This window comes from Hermetia illucens, chromosome 5 (genome assembly GCF_905115235.1).
Source record: "Hermetia illucens chromosome 5, iHerIll2.2.curated.20191125, whole genome shotgun sequence".
Lineage (NCBI taxonomy): Eukaryota > Metazoa > Arthropoda > Insecta > Diptera > Stratiomyidae > Hermetia > Hermetia illucens.
Genome location: NC_051853.1, coordinates 49,548,652 through 49,573,611, shown reverse-complemented (window position 1 = coordinate 49,573,611; position 24,960 = coordinate 49,548,652). Strand labels below are relative to the sequence as shown.

Genomic DNA, 24,960 nt, shown 5'->3' with positions numbered 1-24,960 from the left:
CCTTGGGAGTACCTTGACCATAAATAGGAGTGACGAAGTATTAGTTGCCCCTTTTAATCAATCTGCAGATAAAGCTTCGCCGCGAATTATGAGCAATAAAATATATTAATGAGCGCTCGGCATCCAAGATGTTCCCTATGTCCCTATTCGCAGTAGTGCAACACTCAGTCATAAGGACAAATCCAGGCCCGGATTGAAATATGTCTGTCCGTCCTTCCAGGAATTGTACAATCAATCTAATTTTGTTAAAGCCTCTATACCGACCTCGAGGGGATTTCGCTTTTCTCTCCATCTATCGACGGCCCCTTTTGGTGGGGGGTACATAACGAATTACAAAAGATACAAAAATCCTCAACTTTTCCATTTCAGATCTCTATATTCAAATGTTGTCCAAATCCTTCGTTGTATTCCTGATCTTTCCGAAAATATGTAGGTTTCCAAATTGGAATATTATCCAAATATTTTGGTACTTCCTCAAATCGTTTCAATATATTGTACATCACATTTCATTAACCGATTCTACCATGAAACCACATGAATTTTCAGCCAATCAATCATTACATATAATCAACCACCGATTATAATACTAAGCCTAATCGACAAATCGCTCTCAATCAGCAAGCACAAAACCAAATGCTTCCAGCCGAACAACTCCTCATTAATCACCAATTCATTCCAGCCCAAATAATCATTAATTTAATCGTCGCAAAGAACTTGAAAACGTTTATGTGCAGCTTAAAATAATTCCCCTGGAGAGCTTGAAAGAAACAGAATGGAATCCCCATGTTTGTTGTTTCACATAAGAATGACTAAGCCGGAACATTGCAAGCATATGCATTTCGTATGGCAGGAGTTCAAGTGCAAGGAATTCACACTCTGCATAAAAGACATATGGCCTCAAGCGCGTTCTTCACCTTCTTGGCAGCATGGAAAAACTCAGTGGTTTAGAGAGACGAACAGAACGAAGGCACAGTAAGCAAACCAAACGTTTTTGTGTTAATAGATAGAACGTATGACATGTGTGAAGCGAATTTGCAGGAATAACACTCTTGCCAGTCAAATCTCATTAGCTGTTATGATCCGTTAGAGGGATGAAAATTCCGAATAGGATATTTTTTCTCTTCCTCGGGAGTTCATGACATTTACAGACTACATGTGCTACTATTGGATCACAGACATTTTTACGATTTATTCAAGGGTGTCGTCCATATTATTTTGGAACACTACTCTGATAATTTTGAAGACTACTTACCTTTAAAACCATCCATTAGTTTTGAAATGTAGTATAAGTACATGAGCGTATTCGGGATACACTTTTTGAGTGGCATAAAATGTTTATCCCCTGCAAGCGCTGGAGCATTAAAAATTTAATCTCTTCTTCATACCTCGTGTGCCGGTTATAAAGTTGAAGGCATCGAACTCGTTTTTCGTAAATATCGTTCAAAACTTACGTCTTCACGATGATTGACTCTTCTCCCCTCCTTCAAGCTACTACCAAAACTCAAGAAAACATAATATGCGTTCCTGAAGTAGGTCAGAATTTTCGTGCATGGTTTAAAGTGTTTATATGAAAACCTGACTTCAATTCGTCTTCAATAGATAGAAATGCTTCATAACCCGTCTCGTGGGCAACAACTTTGCGGTGGTCTACCTTGGCGTCATATCCTAATGGATTTTTTATGCAAAAAAAATATGCCACAATATTCCCTGCTACCGAATGCATCTCTTTAGATGAAATTTTCATGTGCAGGCTAATAAATTTAACCCTATGGCTAACTTTCTCACTAATCCTAGATTTTCACATTCAGTTCCATTGTGGCCAACCAGATTTTTTTCGTTTTTGGTGCAGGTTTTAGAAATTCCCTCACTCAAGAATCACAAAAAGTTGAAATTTATAGTCTGTAACCAACAGCAGATAAATAGTTCTACCTCATCATGGCTAGTGAACCTCCGATCTTCGGAGTTCTTCCTTCAACGGTTCAAATAGATAGTAACCACAGGATGGGTCCTACTGCCAATAAATTTATTCGATTGGATTGAAGTTAGTTTCCGCATGTGAAGCCTTGTACCATCGTGAAGGATTTAGTGGTTCTTTTCCTTCACTATGCAGTTTTTGTTTTGGGCACACCAGATTATATTATTCGCCGACCCTGGAGGATTTCCACAAAAAGAATGTTTTTGGAACGCGAGAATATGGTGCCAAGAATTTTTTCTCCAGAAAATCGCATTATAACCTTTGATGCAGTCAACTTGTAATCGCTACTCTTTGTCGATTTTTTTTTCAAATATTTAGTGATCAATCCATGTTTTACCGCATGGCTGTGTTCGATGAGGACATTTATTAAGATTTGAAAGTTTGATTTTTAGTCGTTGAATAATTCAATCCGCTAATAGTCTACAGTGGAGAGCGAAAATCATTTCTTATTCAGTAGCTCAGTACTTCATGATTAAAAGGTTTCTTTTCTCGATCGTTTCTCAATCACTTGGCACATGAAAGCCAAACGGACCAATTGAGAAATCATCAACAAGCTCTTGCTTACAAAGCTGACACTCTGTATGTAGCTGGGCGAAAATAGAGTAAACTCCTTAAACCGAATGAACTAGTGTATAGTGAATATCACTAGGGATAAATAATTAATTTGGTGATGGTATGTAGAGGTGATGGATGTGCTATTCTTGCTCGCAGATCGACAGAGTTTTTCCTATACTCTCAAGCTTGAAGAAAATCGCCTTGTGGGCCACCACTAAGTCCTGCTGCAATACGAATTGGTGACGTGGTAGAAGTACATTAACGCCATGTCATAACAGCATCGTCCGCGACTCAATGATGTCCTCAGTTGACAGTTTCTCGTCTATAAAAAGAATATGCTTCCAGTGCTGATTTTCAGTCCAACGCTTTGGATTCAAAAAGGCTTGCTTTTTTGCCATAAGAAGTTGAAGATTTTGGTTCTTGTATTTTTGGTCATTCGTCGCACTAATTGATCGCAGATACGGATGTCATGGCGATTTCTTCTTGAGCTCTCGGACTTCTGTTAACTTAAAAAAGTGAAGCGATGGCGGCTGTACGGTTTCTTACCAGGGCGGAGGCAAATCGTCAGACGCTGCCTCACCTCTGCCCTGGGAGCAGCGTGACCGTAGCGGCTCGCAGATGTTGAGTGCTGAAACCGTAAAGCCGCCATCGCTTCACTTTTTTGAGAAGTTTGGGTGCAAGCCCTAAACGAGGGGTCCGTGGACCAGGAAAGAGGGAGTAAGTTGCTTCCCATTTGGTCCGGTCTAGCATTAAGTTGATGCGGACTTAGGACCCCATCATTCCTAAAAGGAATATTTCTGTTAACTTGTTTTCTGATCCTCTTTTGGTTCCTGATTGTGTTGACAGTCTGCTTTCTTCCTTATTTGAAAATGTCACCATAGTGGCCAAGTTCCTGGCAGAAATATTTAGTTGCACCGAATGAATGAATGTTTAGCTGATAGCTTGAGAACATGCAATAGGTAATCATTATCAAAGTACGTAAGAGGGCGTTGAGTAGTACTTTGATCACTTCAAAAATCGTTCAGGAATTTAGAAACCGATTGAACTCTGTTTCTAGATTCAATACGGTGGATTTACTCTGGGTACTTGGTCATTGTGGTGTAGAGGGAAATGAAATTTCGGGTCTCGGATTCCTTAGCAGAAGGGGCTTGAACTTCCCCCATGCCGGATCGGAACCAGCAATTGGAATGTTGGTAGCATTGGCTGATTCTGCTATCATAAACTGGGAACAAGCTTCCCATGATGACAGGTGGCGAAGCCTTAATGCTGCTAGACAGACCAAATTTTTCCTGTCAGAACCAAATAAACATACTGCAAAGTCTATCCTGTTGCAAAAGCAAGAAGACTTGCAGAGGCATTGTGGATATTCTGACTGACCACAATTCACTAGCTGGGCATATGTTCAGAATAGGAATTATCCAAGATGATACGTGTCCATCCTGTAATGAGGAAGCGGAATCCACGAAACATTTTCTATTTGTCTGCTCCACCTATGGACGCATCAGACATCAGATTTTTGATGCTGATGTGCTCTAACTGCAGCGGGTAGCATCACATCCACTAACGGCAATCCTGCGATATATAAACGAATCCAGGATATTCCGTTAGACGAGGGAATCGAGTACAATAGACCACTAAGGTCCGAGTGCTCAGAGGTTTTGCCTCTCCCCCACCTCAAACACACAACTCACAAACACACACATAAGATCTAACAAGAAAAAGATATTTAGCTGCAGTGTGATATGTTCGTGAATTGGTAATGGTATTCTACCCTGCTGATATTAGCGGTCTTCAAAAAATGAAATCCCTCAGCTCCTAAATTGGGATATAGCAATAGTTCTTGATTCTCTCTTAAAGAATTATATAAATTCTCAAAAAATCAATACAAAAAGGACGAAAGGGGAATGCATTAACCTGTTAAATATTTGAAAATTTGCTAATTAGTGTTGGGAAACGAGTACTTTTTAACAAAAATGAAATGAATAAAAAATGAAACATTTTTTAAAAAAGTTAGTTAAATGTAATGGTCTTAAAATTTTAGGCTAGATGCCTCGATACTTTGGTTCTATCAAAAGCCTGATCTGGACGTAATCGCGAGGCTTTCAAATCCCCATTCAGCGTATCAACCCACCATTGTTCGGTCTAGCTTTTGGTCGCTTACCATCGACTTTGATGTTCAGGTCAATCTTGGCAAGTGAATTCTCGTTAGCGCGTATTACCTGACAATACTATCGAAGACGCTTCTCTCGCAATTTTTCCACGATCGGTGCCCCATATCGATCGCGGTTATCCTCATTTCGGATGTGATCAAAACGTGTCACGCCACTATTTCAACGCAATATCTGGGTCTCCATTGCGTCGTTCATTGTCTTTTATAGTCGGCCCGCACTAAGAACCATAGGGTGCGACAGGAAGAACGGTAAATCGATAAATTTTGGATTTGAAACGTTCGTTGATACGTCGATCACAAAGAACACCACTTCATCCAGGTTGCACTAATCGTTTGATGAACCATATATTCATAAGTACAAGGTCATGGGTGTCCTCAAAAATATACGCTCACCACCCTCATTGGGCGCTCCAAACCCCCTTCCCCACAACACCTGTTAACGTCTGCCTTTTCACCTATTTGACCATTAAGGTCGTCTGCAATGATGATATAGTCATCAGCAGACACGTTGCATCGAGAAGTTGCCAAAAGGTATCTTTCTCAGCATAATGCCGACCTATCTGCGGTCGTATGCAGTGAAGAAGTGAATAGTGCGATCAGCGGATATAATGGTGAGCTTCATTAGCATTGATGACTTGCTCGTTCGATTTCTTTAATGTCATCACGGAAATCCTCTGAGATGGCAATGACAATACTATATTGAGAGAGAAATTTATAGCCATTTTTGTTCTAAGTCGCAGTTTTTGGCGCTAGACCACCCCATGATCAAACACATTTTAAGCGAATTAAATTGGAAAATTCTGGATCATTCAGAATATGTTTTTATGCTTGTGATGTCTTACTTTCCCTTCTTCCTATTGTTACAAAATTTTTCAAAAACGATAACTTTCGGAGGAAAGATGCAGTCTCAGGATTATTTGATGTGAATTTTAAGGACAGACAGGGAGACCGCTGCCAAGTTGTGCTTCGCCAAGAACTCATGAATGTGCAGGACAGTGTCGTTATTAACATTGCCTTGAAGGAGAACCTCCCAGCTAGCGGCAATTTCCTTTAGTACTTGAAGAAACTCCACGTAGTACCCAGTGTAGGTAATCTGTCTGCAAGGTCCACACCCCTTTGCTTTTTATTTTTGGTTTCTTGAATCTTACCTCCTCGAGATTAACTTCAGGGGCAAATTTGATAAACTAGCAAAGAGGTGTGTGCTCTGCCATCTCTTGCTGAAACCATATTTTTTTAAACTTTTGCATTTACAGTAACAGAAAGTCATTTAATATCATCGCATATTGACTATCCTCTTCAAAAGCTTCCGGGAACCAAGATGACAGCCCATGCAGTCATTTTAGGCGAATGTGCGTCTGAAACTTCCATTTCAGATTTTTTTTACACTGTAACAATGACGATTGTACTTAATGAATTGAAGTCTATGACTGGAATCCTAAGACTTTAATACTCATAAGAATCACACATTTACCAATTTTCGTGGCTCAACGAGCAGTGGTAAATAATCTTCAGGCCAAATACGTCGTAACGTTGAACTATATACTTTAAAGCACTTGTGCGTTTGCGAATTGGAAAGTTCGTTTTGATTCCTCCGTGTTCGATGATCTTGGTTGCCCGGATTTATCTAGCGTTGAACTAGTCTCAAAAACTTCAACCCAAGATTTAATGCATCATTTAAGTTACGCATAGACAGTTTGACGGTTCGATACCCGAGTTGGTAGTGCGGACTCCAATCATGATTTGTCATAGATGTTTTGTTCATCTTTGTGTTGTTCCACTGCTGTAGGCTTATCATTTGCATAGCATTAAGTGTGATAATGAAGGAATTTAAGCATAGCCTCACTGAAACTCAAACAGAAACAAATGCGTTATAATCCACAAAGGAGTGAAGAGGAGCTATGAACCTGCAATTACTGGAAAATTTCTTCATTCGAGGGACACTCCCTAGCGACTGAATTTCTAAAAATTAGGGAAATGACTGACATTTACGCAGTAAGCTAAACAAATGTAAATGTTCTTTTAAGACGCTCTGTATTATTCTCTGGTGGAAAGAGAAACAAACTGCGTTATAATTTTGCAAATATTGAACACTTGGAATTTCCAAGTTTCTCCAGCTCAGGGGAAAATTTGGATGTAATATTTGTATTAAAGCAAACACATTCCTCTTCTGCAACAAACAGGAAATGGTGTTGGAAGATAATAAGGGAAGTATTGAATACGGTCTAGGGAACTCTTTTGAACAAAGGGAAAATTTTGTTTAATTTTTCCATTGCATTCCATACCGTCAACTATAATGAAACCAAAACTCTCACAAAATAATTAATCTTATACTCTCCAAAATTGCTTCCCAAAGAAACCATTAAAATTCAATTTCTACTAGAATATATACATCACTCATAGATATAAATCAGTGTTTTCCTGGTTTATCAGTACAAAAACATGCAACTATGATAGCACGTTTCACGAATGTCATTGTTTGTGTTCTCTACAAATGTTGCAGGCCTAATGTGAAAGTGTGAAAGTATGTAACATTTCTAGTAGGTTCAATTGCTGATAAAGTGGCAGTTATATTTGATTCCGGAATTAATGTTTCAATATTAGAGAAATGCAATTTGGAAGCAAAAGTAAATAATTGGTGTCTGCTAATAAGGTTATTTTGAAAGGAAGCACACTTTTTGTGTGAAAATTCTATAGCTCTTTTCCAAAGCATGTTCTAGGAATTTTATCATCAACGAATATCAGACGTTGTTTAGAATGTATTTCTACATCATTGTGGTCTTTTCACAGATATTGGAATTTTCTGGCACCGAGTGCCATGCAGTTCCGTTTCGTTGCAACTACAAGTATTACATATCCATATAATCAAAAATAGGTCATAAAAAGCTAGTTAACCTATGCCTTTAGTGCACTCCAGGGACGGTAACATTAGCATCAATCTTATTTTCGAAAAAATACGCACCAATCATGCCTCCTCCATTATACAACAACACGTTAACAATATAATAGTTGTTTGAATTTCCAGAATCCCAATTCCGGCAGTTTTGATTTTTGACGTACTCGCTTCAGTGAAAATGAGCTTCTTCACGTTGTCTACTATGTGTAAGGCACTTTTGCAGTCTAGGAAGCTCTTATATATAGTAAATCCAAATTGTTGACGCTTGGAACTCATCTCTTCCCATCAAATCTTTCAAAATGATCTAAAATTTATATTTACAACGAATCCAATTCTCTCCATTTCAACCATAACTACCATCTTCTTTCTAAACCGATTAATCGAAAGGCAAAGTTCAATGTACCGAACTATAAATCGTCAGATTTAAACAGTAAATTTTACAACGAATAGTGACATTTTCAGTCGAAACGAAATGTTGCTCAAGACCAATAGACCACATGATCCAATCACTATTCATCCAAATGCTGTCAGTTCCCAGCAAATCGTCCACCTATCGAACATTTCAATCTACGAACTGAATGCAACCTTCATATTCCCAATGCAATCCAAAGTCTGCTCGTGAAGTCTTAATGCACTTTTCAATAGGCTTAAACCTAAAGTCTGAAGAGGATGCCGCGTAAAAATAACGATTACCATTTGAGTCATATGCATGAGACATCACACATAATTTTTCTTTCAGCCCCGATGTAAATAAGAAAACATGAAGACACTCGGCATACATGGGCAACGCATACTGCGTTCATGATCAGATATTCTACGTTCCTTTCTTGTTCAATGCTTTCAATTTCCATCCAGAAGAGTTGTCCGTTGATGTTTTTTCCATAAATCTTAAGCCAAGGTCGAGGGCTACTTTATATTCAACGCACAGATAATCGGACATTAACATCCGTCCATTTGTGATATTGTTCTCCGGAAGTTGGAGAGATTTGTAGTCGAAGTGCACACACTGGAATGTTCGTAAGGGTGATAAGTAATTGTTTTTTCTGATGCAAATTGATATCAAAGACAATAACATGAAAACTGTGTAAACATTTTGGGAATGGAATGGTCATGGAAGGAAGCATGGGTGTAACAAAGACATGCCTTCGAAAAACCAGCTGTGCAACTACCGGCTGTTACCATCATGACCATGTTTAATAAATTTAAAGGTGACCCCAGTGGAATGGACAAATGAAAAGATAGTAGGAGATCAAAAATCGTTTTCGTGAAGATCTAGGCTCGTAGGAAGGAGGTGGGAAGCGGATCATCTCCCCGGGCCCTGAATTTTCTTGAAGGGTTCAGGATCAAAGTGTTTAACAAAATTAGATTTGCTGTTCAGGTTCAAAGGGGATTTACATAATTTTCATTTCGGGTCCGGATTCTCTCTCTACGGCCCTGCGGAGGTCCTATTACATGGGAAATTGGATCCTTCACAACGTTCTTCTAGATGATTGTCCTTTCTTTGTGGTCATGATGTTTCTGCCGATTTCGTTGTACATATTGATTATTTTAACAGGTTAAATTATACATTGATTAAGCTTTTCACCCTCCAGTTTCAAGCTTTCTAACTTTATAATTCTAATTAATGAGACATAACAAATAATGATTGTTATGTCTCATCAATTAGAATATAGTTCACTGTCACTGCAAATGACTCACTTGTCGTTGATTATCTCTGATGGCTTCTTTAAGGTTACTGTCGCCTATCAGCACTGCCGATATGGTGTACATAAGGAATGGTAGGAGATTGGAAATCCGTGATGTTTATAGGAGAAATACTTAAATATTACTAAAAACGTTAGGTCTGTTAATTAAAAAGAAAAGAGTTTAAAAATCTTTTTTTTTAAACTGATTAAAATCAGTTTACTGTCTGTCTGAATGCTAACGGATTGAATTACATCATTCTACATTGAATACAAAGGGAATACGCCAGGGACCATATATAGTCAGACGGGATATCAACTGAAAGGTCTCGGATAGTACAGATAGTAGTAGAATCCGGTCTTAGTTTTGATATTTGTTGGAAAGGTGGGGAACGCAGGAGGTCGAAAGTGATAATTTCTTTCACTGACCCATTTTCAGAAACTCCCCAAGCCAAAAATCTGAAAAAATCAAGAGGCTGCCACTGAATAGTGCCTAGGCTCCGAAATACTCTCCATACCGATATCCACTCAAATGAAATTAATATATTATTACTACAATTTTTTGTAATTGGCTGAAAACCTCCCTAAGTTTTTCCAAGAATCACGAAATGCAGCAATGCAGGCTATAACATATAACATGATCCTACCGAGTTTGGTGGAAATCACGCTATTACTAACAAAGTTATAATAGGTCAAGGTTGTCGCTTCTGTCCAGGTACTCATGGGACAAATGTCCCTCAAATGATTTTATAAAAGAAATACACAAAACCTTCCATATCTGAAGCGTCCAGCTTCCGGTTTCCCAATTTATTTTTTGTTATAGGCCCTTCTGTTTGTTTTTAGAACTGCGCTACTTCTATAGAAACTTATTTTTCTGCAGCTTTGTGGGGCAAAGAGAAAGGATTTTCATTTAAACCTTTGTAAAATGGTTAAGGTTTTTTAATCCGATAAAATGTAGCGGGAGGAGACGGCTCATCTTAGCCTATTACATGTAGTACGATGAGCAAGTCGAGCTGAGTGCTTTAGGTATGAAAGGTTTTGTATATTTCTTATATTAAAAATATTTAAATTGACATTTGTTACATTTACTTTGCCCTGGGAGCAGTGTGACTAAAAAAAGCTACAGATGGCAATCACTCCCTTATATATAATCGCAAATACGACATGAGTGCAAATTATGTCCAAGTGAAATCCGCCTTATATATTCAGACCCAAACTAAACCGAAGCACAATCATCATCATCACCAACGGCGCAACAACTGGTATCTGGTCTAGACCTACCTTAGTAAGGAACTCCAGACTTCCAAGTTTTGCGCCAAGGTCAATTAATTCGATATTCCTAAAAGCTGCTTGGCGTCCTAGCCTACGCCGCCGCTCCATCTCAGGCGGGGTCTGCCTCGTCTTCTTTTTCTACCATAGATATTGCCTTATAGCTTTCCCAATAAGTGACCCGCCCACCGCAACCTATTGAGCCGGAATTTGTCCACAACCTGACGGTCATAGTATCGCTAATAGATTTCGTCGTTGTGTAGGCTACGGAACCGTCCATCCTCATGTGGACGGCCAAAAATCCTTCGGAGGATTCTTCTCTCGAAAGTGGCTTAGAGTTGGCAATTTTTCTTGCTAAGAATCCAAGTCTTCCAGGAATACATGAGGACTGGCAAGATCATTGCCTTGTACAGTAAGAGCTTTGACCCTATGATGAGACGTTTCGAGCGGAACAGTTTTTGTAAGCTGAAATAGGCTCTGTTGGCCGCCAACAACCTTGTGATTTTCGACCCTAGGTAAAAGAAATTACCAACGGTCTCAAAGTTGTAGTCTCCTATCTTTATTCTTCTATTTGAGCACTATGGTTTGATGTTGCTGGTTTTTGATGCTGACATTGCCATCGTATATTTTGTCTTGCCTTCATTGATTTGCAGACCAAGATCTCGCGCCGCCTGCTCGACCTGGATGAAGGCAGTTTGTACGTCTCTCGAAGCGCAATATATACGTATATTGTGTCAGAATATTCACTTAACCGTGATATTGACATTTAAAGTCTTAGAATTTGCAGTTAAGCGAGAACTTTGACCTACCATAGGTTTGTTAATAATAATGTGATTTCCACTTGATAGGATCATATCTTATATTATAACCTTTATTACTGCAACATTTCATAATTCTACTACAAAATTAAGGCGGATTTCACAGTCAATTACTAAAAATAGTAAAATATTGTGCTATCATTAAATTTATTGGAACAGATATCGGTAAGGAGGGTATTTCGGTATCGTGTAGTGACCTTTGTCAGACTTTTCGGTTGGGTAGGGTCTGAGAACGGGTCCGTGAATGCGATCACCATTTTCCAGTCCCTGGCCACCTCTCTTTTGCATTAAATGTCAGAACTGGACCCAGCATTGAAAATTACTATTGGAAACCTTTCATGGAATTGAATATCTGGTACGTTCAACGTATATACACTACGAACTATGTGTAAGTAAAACCATCATCTACCCGAATATTATTACATGAAAGATCAACAAAATGTTTCATACCTAAAGCGCCGAGCTTCCAGTTTCCCGACTGCTTCTTTTTCTTCACCCTTTGTCCCGCTCCCAAGCGGGGTCGGCTTGTCGTGATCCATATCAAAATTTATGCACTTGTCTTTGTTATCTTAATGAAAAGAGCTAAAGTAACGATTTAAGAGCTAAATACTTTATGTTTTTATGATATTAAATTATATTTAGCACTTAATTATATACAACATGAAATTAAATTAATATTAATTGCCGCACTAGCCAATCTCGAAGACAGAAGACTCTCTATTTTTTTCTTTTCATTGACGTCCTGCTCTCCACTCCTGTGGCGAGGTCTAGACTGAGTGGAGAGCGCCGGTGGCGTCTTCTGTCCGCTCGCAACAATAAATTTCGAATGCCGCGAATCCTGCCGCGCCACAAAACCAAACTTTTTTTTTTATTCATTAGTAAGTAGTATACTTCATTTGTACCTGGCGTTCACGCTTTGATTAAATCATGTAGCAATGGTCCGTATTTTTATCAGCAACAAGTCTCACTGACGAATTTTCTCCATTGCTTTACCGCAGACCAATCGCAATCCACCAGCTCCTTGACAAAAAATATGAGCTGTCATTCTACGAGCACTCAACTCGGCGTCATTTTCATAATTGTTGAACTATGCGGCAGAATGTTAGAGGTAAGCTCAGTAACAGATGTGGCAACTTAATAGCAGAAGTTAAATGCATGGCCAGTAGGACTGCTACACAATGGCAATTCCATGCACTATTTGATAAAGGTTGTATTTTAATTTAAAGTCGAGTCCGAAGTGAGGGCGGGGGGGAGGGCTCTGTTTTTGACTCACATTGACATACGTTCACCATGGGTCATTTAAGTTTAGGCTTGAATAGACGATGTTGTCCCGGTTTGATATTCATCACGCGCTTTCTAAATTTTAGAGCAAATAGGTTGCCTGATAAGATGAGTTGTATGTCCAGAATCTTTCAACACTACCATATGAATTTCGCCTCAGTGATTGTCAATTCAAATCAAATACTTCCAGATCCTAGGAGACATGATGATTTATATTTTTTAGTTTTATACAATACATCCTGTTGGAACAGAAATGGTTGGTTCGCAAATCACAGGATACTAATGAAAAAGTGACACGGTTACACTTTCAGCCTTCCAAGATTTTTTTGATTCAATCCTCGATAATCGACGGCGATGGTCGATCGATACTAACCTTGAAGATGTGTAATAATTAGAACTCCAACTCCTTCTAAAGACTTTTTCATGATCGGGCTTAATTTTATGCCGTGTCACCTCTTTAGAAGAATTATCGCACTTTTTCAACTAAGGTAACAAAAGGTCGGCCAAAGTTTCATTGCGCGAAATAGCTACAACAGGTTGAAGTGGTCAATACATCTGCCACAGTCGCAGTGTTGCGCCAAGGTCATCTAATTCGGCGCTCAAAATAAATTCTTGGCGTCTTGTCACAATCCGTCGAAGTCAGGATATATCTCACATCTCTTACTATAAACATTCCCCTTATCGACTTTCTGCCTATATTTTTTTTTGTCGGTTTGGATCAAGTAATCGGCTTATCCTGGCCTGTTGCGCGTGATTTTATCCATGACTATACAGAGAACGATATTGTTCATAGATTTCATGGTTATAGATGCCTCGGAAAATAAATCCACACAAAATTATCACCAGCAAATATAAAAGCCTTAATTTATTATTCGGCACGAACACACAACGAACCCGGTCGTTAACCTGATACTATTAGGGACAGTATATTGGGTAGGCTTAAATTGAAGATGGCTCTATTACCACAATGACGAAGAAGGAATTCCCCGCAAGCACCGTTGATAACTTATGATCGTACTCAGGAGAGATTTTATATTGAAAGCGTACTGAAATTGATTAGTAATTTCCGAAATTTATAGTCAAGTAGTCCGGATAGCTGAGAGCACTTTTCTCGGAAACGGCTAAACCTAAGGTGGCTAAACGCATTTTATGCAAGTGGGTTATTAAACTAGACGCTTTCATCGAGGGGTGGAAAAGGACTAAAAGACGATGTATATATTACATTGGATCGTCGGCCTCTGAATCTTGTTGCTCTGGGATCGAATCCCAGTCGTCATTGCGAAGAAGTTTGGTAAATGGCCTACCATTTTTAACAAAGCCATAGCATGTCAGAATAGCCTTTTTCGTGCGAATTTACTCCAGAAAATGCAAAATTTAAGTTTTGCTCATGTACATATATACTCGTATTGGGTAGTGTTGTAAAGCATACATTTTTTCTAAAGAAACTTGGACAGTTCTTCGATTGGTATTCCTCGTAGCTATGTATACCAAGGAACGAGATCTGGTCCCCATCATCAAGCAATTTATTTTTTTATTTGGAAAACTGTTCTAGATTATATTGGTGACGCAACGTGCATTCAATTTTGATATCATAATGACGTGTTGAAAGAAGCACAAAGTTGTGAGAAATCATCTACACTATGTGTCATGGTGACGGAAATATATGGCTACTTACTCATATTTGAATAAAACAAATTCTACAAAAGTAGTCAATACTATTGGTATGCAAAGCCTTTCAATAAATAAAAGGAACAAGTTAGAAAAGGTGGAGCTCGTAATCCAATGTGTTGGCCCCAAAACAGCAAAATTACAAATCGATATTTGTGTCAATTGTTTTTGGAAAGACCCTTAGGGCCCATTTCGGCCCGTAATGGGAATCTACTCGTACTTTATTGTCACAAATTGGCTATGATCATTTTTCTTGAGAAAGGAGTGTATAGATTTAGGTAGTAAAAGAAGTCTACCAGCTAAAAAAATGGAACCACTATTTAAAATCTATAATCATTAAATTAAGTAGACTAAACAGTTTTCTAACAGAAACAGAAAATGTAAATATTTTTCTGGAAAGTCATTACTACGCGCACTATTTGTAAAGTAGACGTACTTGATTGCAATTATTCAAATTGTTTCTGTTTCTTGGGACGAATTACTCGTGTACATGGACACTGCTAGGAAAATACATACTTTCCTGCAACTATGAAATCGCACAAATGTGAAATAGACGCAAAATAATAGTTGATGAAATGGTAAATGTAAATGGTTACCACATCGTACTGTAAACGAGAGAAACGTTAAGTCGAAATTATCCACATACTTTTTACTCGTCAATCCTGTTAGGCAGTCATCTCATATCATTTTGTTATCCATACTCTAACAACATTTTCTGTTATCTGCTCATCTTTCAGGTATCATCTATCTTCGTTCGCATCTCAACAAATACTTGTCAGTTGATTCATTTGGCAATGTACTATGTGAATCAGATGAACGTGATGCCGGTAGCCGCTTTCAAATTAGCATTGCAGAAGACGGTTCCGGTCGTTGGGCGCTAAAGAATGAGTCACGCGGATACTTCCTTGGTGGCACACCTGATAAACTTGTATGTACTGCTAAAACACCTGGCAAGGGTGAATTTTGGACAGTACATTTGGCCGCTCGACCACAGGTTAGTGACTAGTGACGTTGTGTGATATGAATGACGAGTAGATGAATATGTTACTTGAAGTGTATCTTGTTATCTACTATTTCTACCTTTTAATTGACAGGTAAATTTACGGTCAGTTGGACGCAAACGTTTCGCACACCTATCAGAATCACAAGACGAGATTCATGTCGATGCGAACATTCCCTGGGGCGAAGACACACTCTTTACGCTTGAGTTTCGTGCCGATGAAGGGGGACGCTATGCACTGCATACATGCAATAACAAGTAAGTTATTTTTGTACACACACTCAAAAGTTATTCCAACTCCCAACTCGTATGTAAGAAATAAAGGAATATAAACGCTTCAAATTGTTTGTTCTGGCATTAATGTTTCAATTGCTAGATGCTTCGTGCCTCTAACATCGGGATACGTCATGATTGATAGACAATATAAGTCATCTTAATTGAGATCCACAAAAGGTAACCCGTACAGCTAAATTATTTATCGCGGCAAAAGATTCACTCGCATTAGAAGGCACAGAAATGGTTCGACTCAGTATCAAGTTTTAGAAACTGTCTATGATAGCAATTCTATTTGATTGCAATAAAATTGTATATATTCCTTTATTTGATGATTTGATGCTTATGAGCCCTCGAAATTAACTACCACTTCCGGAATATCTGTCAGTGCTATAAAGAAACTATGATTCTACCAGCACTTTCTTTCATTACTAAAAAAAAGTAACATTTATTGTTCCTACCGCCTAAACTCCTTCATCTAACAAAATATATTTTCAGATATTTAAACAGTAACGGAAAACTTCAATCGCTTTGTACAGACGATTGTCTCTTCAGTGCAGAATATCATGGAGGACATTTAGCCTTGAGAGACGGGTAATTTAAAATTGATACCTCTCATATGCGATCAACATAATTAATAAATGATTGATTTCAGTCAAGGATCATACCTATCACCAATTGGATCTAAGGCTGTGCTAAAATCTCGTTCACAAACAGTTACCCGCGATGAATTGTTCTCTTTGGAAGATTCATTACCCCAAGCATCATTCGTTGCCGGTTTGAATTCCAAATATGTATCAGTGAAACAAGGTGTAGATGTGACCGCCAATCAAGATGAAATTGGAGAGAATGAAACATTCCAACTAGAATACGATTGGTCGGCTCACCGCTGGGCATTACGCACAACACAGGATCGCTATTGGTGCCTGTCTACTGGTGGTGGAATCCAGGCAACTGGAAATCGTAGATGTGCTGATGCACTATTCGAACTGATTTGGCACGGAGATGGTTCCTTATCCTTCAGGGCAAACAATGGAAAATTTTTGGCTACAAAACGCTCCGGTCACCTTTTTGCTACCTCTGATACCATAGAGGAAATCACGAAATTCTATTTCTACTTGATCAATCGGTATGTTTGAAATTCAATGGAATAAATTTGTTTAGAATCAGCTTTAGATAGAATTATGAAGTGTAAAATGATTTTGATATATTCATTTACCAACTTGCCTTTGTGTCTTCTTCAAGTTCAATGAAAATTATGTTTAATGTGAAATTTTTGTCATTTCCAGCCCCATCTTGGTACTAAAATGCGAGCAAGGATTTGTTGGATACAAAGCACCAAGCAATCCAAAACTAGAATGTAATAAGGCAACGTATGAAACAATTCTCGTAGAACGAGCACAGAAAGGTGTTGTGAACTTGAAAGCGCACAGTGGAAAGTATTGGCGAATTGATGGCGAAGGAATAGCCGTTGATGCCGACGCACCCGCAGAGGGATTCTATTTGGAACTCAGGGAGCCAACGAGGATTTGCATTCGGTAAGAAAAATTTTATCCATTGATATAGTCAATAGTTATTAGTAAAAAATTTATCGAAACTTGTTGTGAGGCTTCGGGAGAATCTTACAAAGCAGTTTTACTAGCTTTGTTAGTAAGAAAATGCTTCGAATGTTCCAGAAAATTATTTTTTTTTATTTGCGATTTCTTTATTAGTTAATTGAATTCGAATTCGCAACCGGTGAAGAAGCACATTTTCGTCTTTATCGCCAGTAGAATAGCTGCGGGATGTGCACAGTTTTGTGGTTTGCAACCTTTATTAGAATGTTCGCATCTAATGGAAGCCTCGCTTGTATTTCTGTAGCTGAGTTCAAAACTGCAATGCCTAGTTTGGCCTCACATTCAACTTTCCTGTTATCGTCATCGAATCAAAACACATATGTGACCAATATCCCCTAAATTCAGCAAAGCACTTCCACCATATCTACGTATCTTCATGATCGATTCTTTCCAAATCCAGCATGGTATTCAACTTTTAGTTTGCTCTATAAAAAAAGGGTATGGAATGATAAGGATATCGGAGTAACGTTTTCCCGGGTGACCAAGCCCAGCTTCGACGATACTCCATTTCCTAGCACTTCTTCGGTCTCATACTTACAAGTTCAGCTAATGTCGCTTCAAAGCCTTACAGATAATTAAAGGAGGATCTTCCTATTTCCACGTTTAACGACCTTCCAGCAAGAAAAGTGCCTCCACTTTTAGGATGAAATTAGTTTAAGGAATAATATGAAGGCCCGCATAATTTTCATCCCTGTCCCCCTACTCCCCTCTAAGGCCAGTTTAGAAGCGAAATTAGTAGGAGTATGTGGTTTTTGAAGTCTGAACAATGACTTTCCTTTGATATTAAGCAGATATGCATTTTGTCTGAATATGGTCTTATAGAGTGTCAAATGGAAAACTCAATCAGTACTTTCTGAAACTATTGTTGCCTTCGAGTTCCTGAGGGCTCAAAACATGCTTATTATAAAGTAACATGTCTCATTCGCCAAACCTATCCAACCAAAACTATGACTTTACACATTCTGTTGAAATATCCACTATCATAATATTGGCGGTGCATCTAAGTTCTCGACGGTTACCATAAGGTCATCCTAGTGATAAATGTCGTCCAAAATGCTAGACCAAAAACGACATACGTGAATATATCAATAACACGATTTCAAAATATTCATCAATTTGTATCTGCCCAACATTTTCTCCCCGTTACAAGGATAGCTCTGGATAGCCAAAGTAGTAAAAAATGTATATTTAGGGACGTTACTAGATGAAAATCCGAGGTCGAAATCGTTGAAAAATGCAGAATTAAAGGTATTATTCGACAAATTGTGATACATCGAAAGACGTTGAAAGGGTTTTTTAACGTGTGAATAGCTCCTTAACCGGACAAAATAAAGGGCATTTTTTATTTTACTATGACTCTTGATAAACAATAGGTCTACTACAATAACCCCCAGGGAAAAAGTCGTAAGCAAACCCTGACACTTACTAATATCTACACCGAAGTCTAATATTCAAGAAATGGAACTCATACTCTATATTTGGTGAAATCGGCTTGATATGGTTTGCTATCCTCAAACTGAATGAAGGAAAGGGTTGATATCAAAGCATTATCGAACTCATCTAAGTCGAGCTCTGAAAGAAAAACGGCCGACATACTAGGATAGATTTAACAAACTGATTTTACAGTTAGGAATACCCTACCACAGGTTGCTGAACCCATCGTAAAATATTTGCAAATTTTGAAGTGAGATTGGATCTGAAAAAAAAACAGGATTTTGGGCGACCGATGTCATAAATTAGGCACTATCACCGTCAGCGGCTGATCAGGTCAATGCTACCAGCCAATGGTGAACAGTATTATGGAATTGCTGTTCGTATCAACGCAACTTTGAAATGGCGTCCCGCAACTGGCGTTCTTTGTGATCGACGCATCAACGAACGTCTCAGATCGAAAATTTTCCTTGTTGTCCTCCCTGCCTTCCTCTATGATTCTAAGTGTTGGCCGTTTATGAAAGATAATGAACGACGCCTCGCGATAATGGAGACAAAAATATCGCTTTGGGTCAGTGGCATGGAAAAATTGGACATGTAATTCGCATTGACGAGAACTCAGTTGCTACAATTGGTCTGAGTATCTGAATTAATGGTAGAGAAATAACCGTGGCTTCATACGCTAAATGGTCATTGAAGAGCCTCTTGACTCCATCCAGATCAGGCCTATGATGAAGCAAAATGATGCAATCCGTTAATTCTTTTAAAGCAATTAAAATTCCCTGAAGTTCAATTGTTAGTTGATAGTTTTTTTCTTTATTTTCTTTTATTACTAATTCAAAAGCTATATTTAGTGTTCGAGCAAAGCAAGTAATTCGAATCTTTTCATTTTTGTACTACTAAGAAAGATTATATCGTCGGAATTCTCGTTTGTGTTGGAGAAAGTAAGCATTCTGCTTGCTTGGTACCACTTTTGGGGAGCGTGCGCACATTCCAGAAGTCAATCATAGTCCATTTCCAATAGTCAAAAGATCGGTGCCGTGGGGTCAGTCCACGTGATTGTTGTAGAGTTGGATTAAAGATAACCATCAACAAAACTAAGGTTCCCATCTGATAGGTCATTGTACTCTTCGTATCTCAATTAGTGGGTAGAGCATTGAAGGCGTCGATCAATTTGTATATCTAGGAAGCCTCGTTTCTGCCGACGGTGGTACCAAATTCAATGCCGCTCGACGCATTAACAGCGCTAGATCCCCTTTGGATGCCCTGTCTAAAATCTGCAAATGTAGTTATCTCGACGCCAAGATCAAGTTGAGACTACTCTGTGCTAATGTTCTTTCTGTGTTACTGTATGGGAGTTGCTCTACATTGGAAGTGTAAAGTGTACTGTCAGTCAAAGAAACGCTTGGAGTTCATGAAAACCTGTCTGCAACGTGTCATCAAGGAACACTAGCCTGATGTGCTACTATTACAAACAAAAAACTTTGTCGGCACACAGGTCTGGCGCTCTTAGGCGATGTGGTAGGAAAACGGAAGTGAAGGTGCATAGGCTACGCCATATTTTGGGGGTTTGAACCCAAGCACTGAAGAAGCTGATTCTGAATACATAAGTAGCAACCCTCGTATCCTCGTGAATGTCTATCAATTATATTCGCCTTCTTGTTGGAAGCGATTTTGAAAGAAATGTCGTCAGAAATGAGCGTTTCAACTCAAAGTATGAGTTGTATTTTACGAGAAGATCTCGATCTCGGTGCATACTGGTGCTTTAGACATATGTTAACGCCAAAACTGAAGGAAATACGACGAACTCGACGATTTCCCGGTAAAAAATATCGCAAAATCCTATTTTCTGATGAAAAAATATTTACCATCGAGGAAAAATTCAACCGAAAAAATGATCGAGTATATGCTCATAATTGTTATGAAGCCAAAGAAAATGCTCCGCGAGTCATGACTTCTGTTATGGTATGGTGGGGCGTCTCATATCACGGCCTCGCAGAAACGAATATCAGTCGTTTCTGCGAGGCGTTCGTCAAAACCAATGCGAGCATGTACGAAAAGATGTTGGAGGATGCAGTTCAGCCATTGAGTGAATTTCTATTCGCTGGAAAGCCGTGGTGCTTCCAGCAGGACTCGGTCGCCGCTCGCAAAGCCAAGATAATTTAGCAGTGGTTAGCGGCGCATATTCCTGACTTCATAACCGCAGATGAATGAGCCTCAGGCAACCCAGATTTGAATCCTCTGGACTACAGCCTTAATGGGCTAAGTTAGAGGAGACTGCCTGCGATCGAACTTACACCTCGAGTAATGCCCTTCATACCGTGCGTGAAGCGATCGATGCATGGCCTCACAAACTTCGGGCCTGTATAGCTGCTAGCGGCAACCATTTTGAATAATTTTTTTTCGCTTGAAAGCTCTATGTTTCCCTTTTCTAATGCTGTACTTTTCGATAGATTTGGTTTATTACTTCGTGAGAAATAAAGATTTGTTTGACTGACAGAACTTATGACTACACTATGAAGTATTATTAACTTCTGAACGGAATGTGTATGTGTTGGATGGGTTCTGAGAACGAAATCTGTTACACTTTCTGGGGGTCGTATTTTGAGCCGTCATTCCACTACTTTTCACCTGATATCAAGTATGGGACCAGTTTCGAAAAGTGCTAATTGAATCTTTTCATTTAATTCCCCACATGGCCATATACTGTGGAAAAATTTTGTACTCCTCTTTTGTATATATTGGGAGCACCCCTTTAAACTCAACGAAAAATATTGTCGTATAGTGCTGTATGCAAAGAAATTCACAGGTGCGTTCTCACCAAAATTCGTGACAATCGGTCCAGCCGTTTCCGTAATTGACAGACATACATTGAATCGATTCTAATAAGGTTTTGTTTCATACAAAGCCTTAAAAAGGGTTCGCCCAAGATATTAATTTTTTTCGCCGTCGCCAAAATCAAATTGAGATGCTCGATCACAATTATTTTTCTCCTTTCTCTGTTTCTCTTTTGTATTCAGAAGTGTTCTACGGGGTAACCCCGAAGATTCGCATTTCTTCGGTATGGTAATTTCACCAAAAAATAAAATGGTTTACAAACGGAGGCATTATACGCGCGATAAATATAGATTCATATAAACAATGAATATTGGGGATATTCACCATTGAAGTGGTGACAACATGCAAAAATAGTACAAAGTCTCAAATAAGAAGCAACAGTATCGCTCAGAGCGAATAAAAAAATAACAATTTAAGTCAGAGCGATGTTGTGTGTGCCCTGGAGCGACCAATTAGCGAACATGACTAAATAAGTGTTTCTTGTCATTTGCTACCTCAGCAATTCAAAGGCGAAGATAAATTGCTTATTTGTTCAATAGAATGAGCTTGCAATATCATGGATACCAGTTATAGCTTAGAATCTCAGTCAAAACTCTTACAATTTATACTTGTGCGAATTATTCAAATTTCAAATAAATTATCATCAAAACTGTCCATGTATGTTATTGCTCCAAAGCAATCAGAAGTTAAGAGGATTTAAAAATGTAGATTGATCATTATCTCAAGAACGTGTTCAGTTTTATTTTTGTAGCATGTGGTTTTTGTTAGTCAATATGTTTCCTAATGAGATACAGGCTACATTCCACTTCAAATTGAATTATCTATCTATTGATGCCAATATTTACCATTTCTTATCATTTACAATTTCAGTTCCCTCGATGGTCGATATTTGGGTGCAACGAAAAACGGTGCATTCAAATTAGTGGATGATGGGGCCGAGACTGCAACTCAGTGGGAATTTTAAGAATATTTATTTATTAAAATGAAACGAATAAAACTTACCTTACTTTGTAAGATATGATAATAATTTGCAAAACTGCAACTTCCAATGTTGATACGTATGTGGAAAAAATTCCAAAATTGTTTTGAAAAATCCTTTGAGAGAATACTAGAAGATCCTACTGAGAGAGATATGGAGAGAAGCAATCGTGGCAAATTTTTTTGATAACATATATTTTTTTTTTCAATGATAAATTTAAATTATATACAATGCAATCAACATTAAATAAAGTATATACATAATAATTGTAAGCAGAATACAAAATAAAACTTTTTGTACTTTTATACGACGAAAGAAAATTGCAAGAAGATGATATTTAAATATACTGAAAAAGAGATAAAAGCTTATTGCCAATTTTAAACGCTTTTTATGAAAGAAATTTAATAATTTTATAAACGTTTTACGAGTAATGCTATACAACAGAGTGGTAGAACAACATACGCAAGCGTGTTCAATGAAATTTCTATGAGATCAAACTTGGTTGAGCAAGAAATGTTTGAGTAACGTAAATTTAGTCATCGTACATGTTTTACGTTTTGTATGTAGTGTTTTGATCGGAAATTTCATTGAAACACGATAAGGGGCATGATATTATATTTTTAAATATATTTTAGTTTCTAATGTATTTCTTTATTATTTATAAACGTATAAAAGTGAATATATAAAAATGAGAATAGCAATGAATATTAAAAATTATAAATTTGATTTTTTTTTAATTTCAATAATATCAACTGATTGGTCTATGTGGCCAATAATAACACCAACGAGTACTTAAACTTATAAATTGTGATTTGCTTGTTTAGCTGTGAGATCATTCGTACGAATTGGTTTAAAACATGATAAACGTTGTATTTGGACAAATTTTACAACGATACACAAGATTGAATTTACTTAAAGGCGTAATTTCTACTTTTGTGAAGTAATTGAAAGTAGGAACAATTAGAATTATTTTTTTTAGTGGGAAAATCAAATCTTCTCATCAAGGGATTTATTTCCTACATTTCTTTGAAGTTCAAATTAAAGTTGCAGGAATAAATGGTTATGCCTTCTTTACGTCAACTAAGCCTATACAATTACGAGGGTTTTTTGGAATGTTCTCGGTAGGAAGGAAAGACAGGTTATATGTTTTTAAATTTATTTTTATTTTTTAATACCATCAATATTACCAAACAAAATAAATTTTATCCTCGACCATTCGTAAAAATTACCTATGGTGATTTATTCTAATAATAATTATGTTCTGGTGGTGATATTTCACTAATAGATTTTTCTGTGCTTCAGCTCAGGTTAATATTTGAATATTTTTATGGAAAATTTTCCAAAAATTACTCAAAACTAACATAGCTTCTTGCGATAATCATTTTCTATTCACTGCTATCAGAATTCGGACAACATTCATACATTTTGTAGCAAGGTTTAAATGTTTTTCGTGTTTTTTCTCCGTTCCTTGGGTTTTTATTTTTTTCTACCGGTAACATTCTCCCAAAGCAAAGTAGATTTGAAATCAATTTTCCTGTGGTAGTGTCAACTTTTCTGTACCGGTTTTACTTGTACATACTGGCGAATTGGTTGCTGCTTGGTATTCTTGCTGATGGCGTATTAGTACCTCCTACTGGTCCCCCAACATGAGTTATTAATACGAATGTCAACGCGTCTTTAACATATGGAAATGGATAACAACCAGACAGAATTAAATGTGGACAATAAAGGGGCAGCTCCGGCAAATCTGTTCATTTCATTTTTCATTCATGTATTTTTCCTAACATTACAATAATTGGTAAATGTTTTTTCTCTAAACGTAGTCTCTTTAGCTTAATATTTTTATCCAACAAGTCCAGAAATCCAACACAGTACTCTCTCGCTATTGTCTACCCCTTTGCAAAAGGAGTTATGCATACAAGTCCCTTAATAGTCAAGAAAACACTACAACATATCGTTTCCTGCACTATGTAGTTTCCAGAATATTTTGGAGGACTTTTGCGGTGACAAATTTGCCAACAACATCAGTCGTATTTCTCTTCAAAAGATTCAAAGACTATTGAGAAGTTATTTCAACGCAGTACCCACCAGCGATTATCTTTCTCAAATGCAATTCGTCAGTCAAAATGTGAAATGTTTATTTATCTGAAATCTTTAACCTTTCTTTCTTGCAAAAGCATATCGCGAAACTTGTTAATAACTTCTTCTCTTAATACACTGCGAGGATCACCTTTCCACGACCAAGTTCAGATTTGTTACTCTTTTTGGAAACTATTGAAAGTGAGGGAACCTAGCCGCCTAAAGTATCAGCCACATGAGTATAACTGTTGCAAAAGTCCACTAACAAATTTTACTTGAGGCCCTAATTATAAGCCTCTTCAGAAATCTTAAGGAAATTTTGGATTGAAAGGGGAATGAAATTTGCTGTCATTTTTCGAATAGCCGATTATAAACCTGTCAGAAAACAAATCAGGAAAATTTTCATGATGCATTTCACTGACATCTTACCAAT

At 37.8% G+C, this 24,960-nt stretch overlaps 1 protein-coding gene across 1 annotated transcript in view; it reads left to right on the top strand.

The window, feature by feature from the left end:
• Positions 1-23,174, top strand: part of LOC119657356 (protein singed) — a 95,168-nt gene extending 71,994 nt beyond the window's left edge. The window contains exons 3-8 of the mRNA XM_038064230.1: positions 15,049-15,305; positions 15,406-15,569; positions 16,083-16,178; positions 16,240-16,713; positions 16,874-17,122; positions 22,340-23,174. Of these exons, the coding sequence (XP_037920158.1) occupies positions 15,049-15,305; positions 15,406-15,569; positions 16,083-16,178; positions 16,240-16,713; positions 16,874-17,122; positions 22,340-22,433 (1,334 nt within the window). The 3' untranslated portion in view covers positions 22,434-23,174. The remainder of the gene's footprint in view (positions 1-15,048; positions 15,306-15,405; positions 15,570-16,082; positions 16,179-16,239; positions 16,714-16,873; positions 17,123-22,339) is intronic.
• Positions 23,175-24,960: the final 1,786 nt, after the last annotated feature.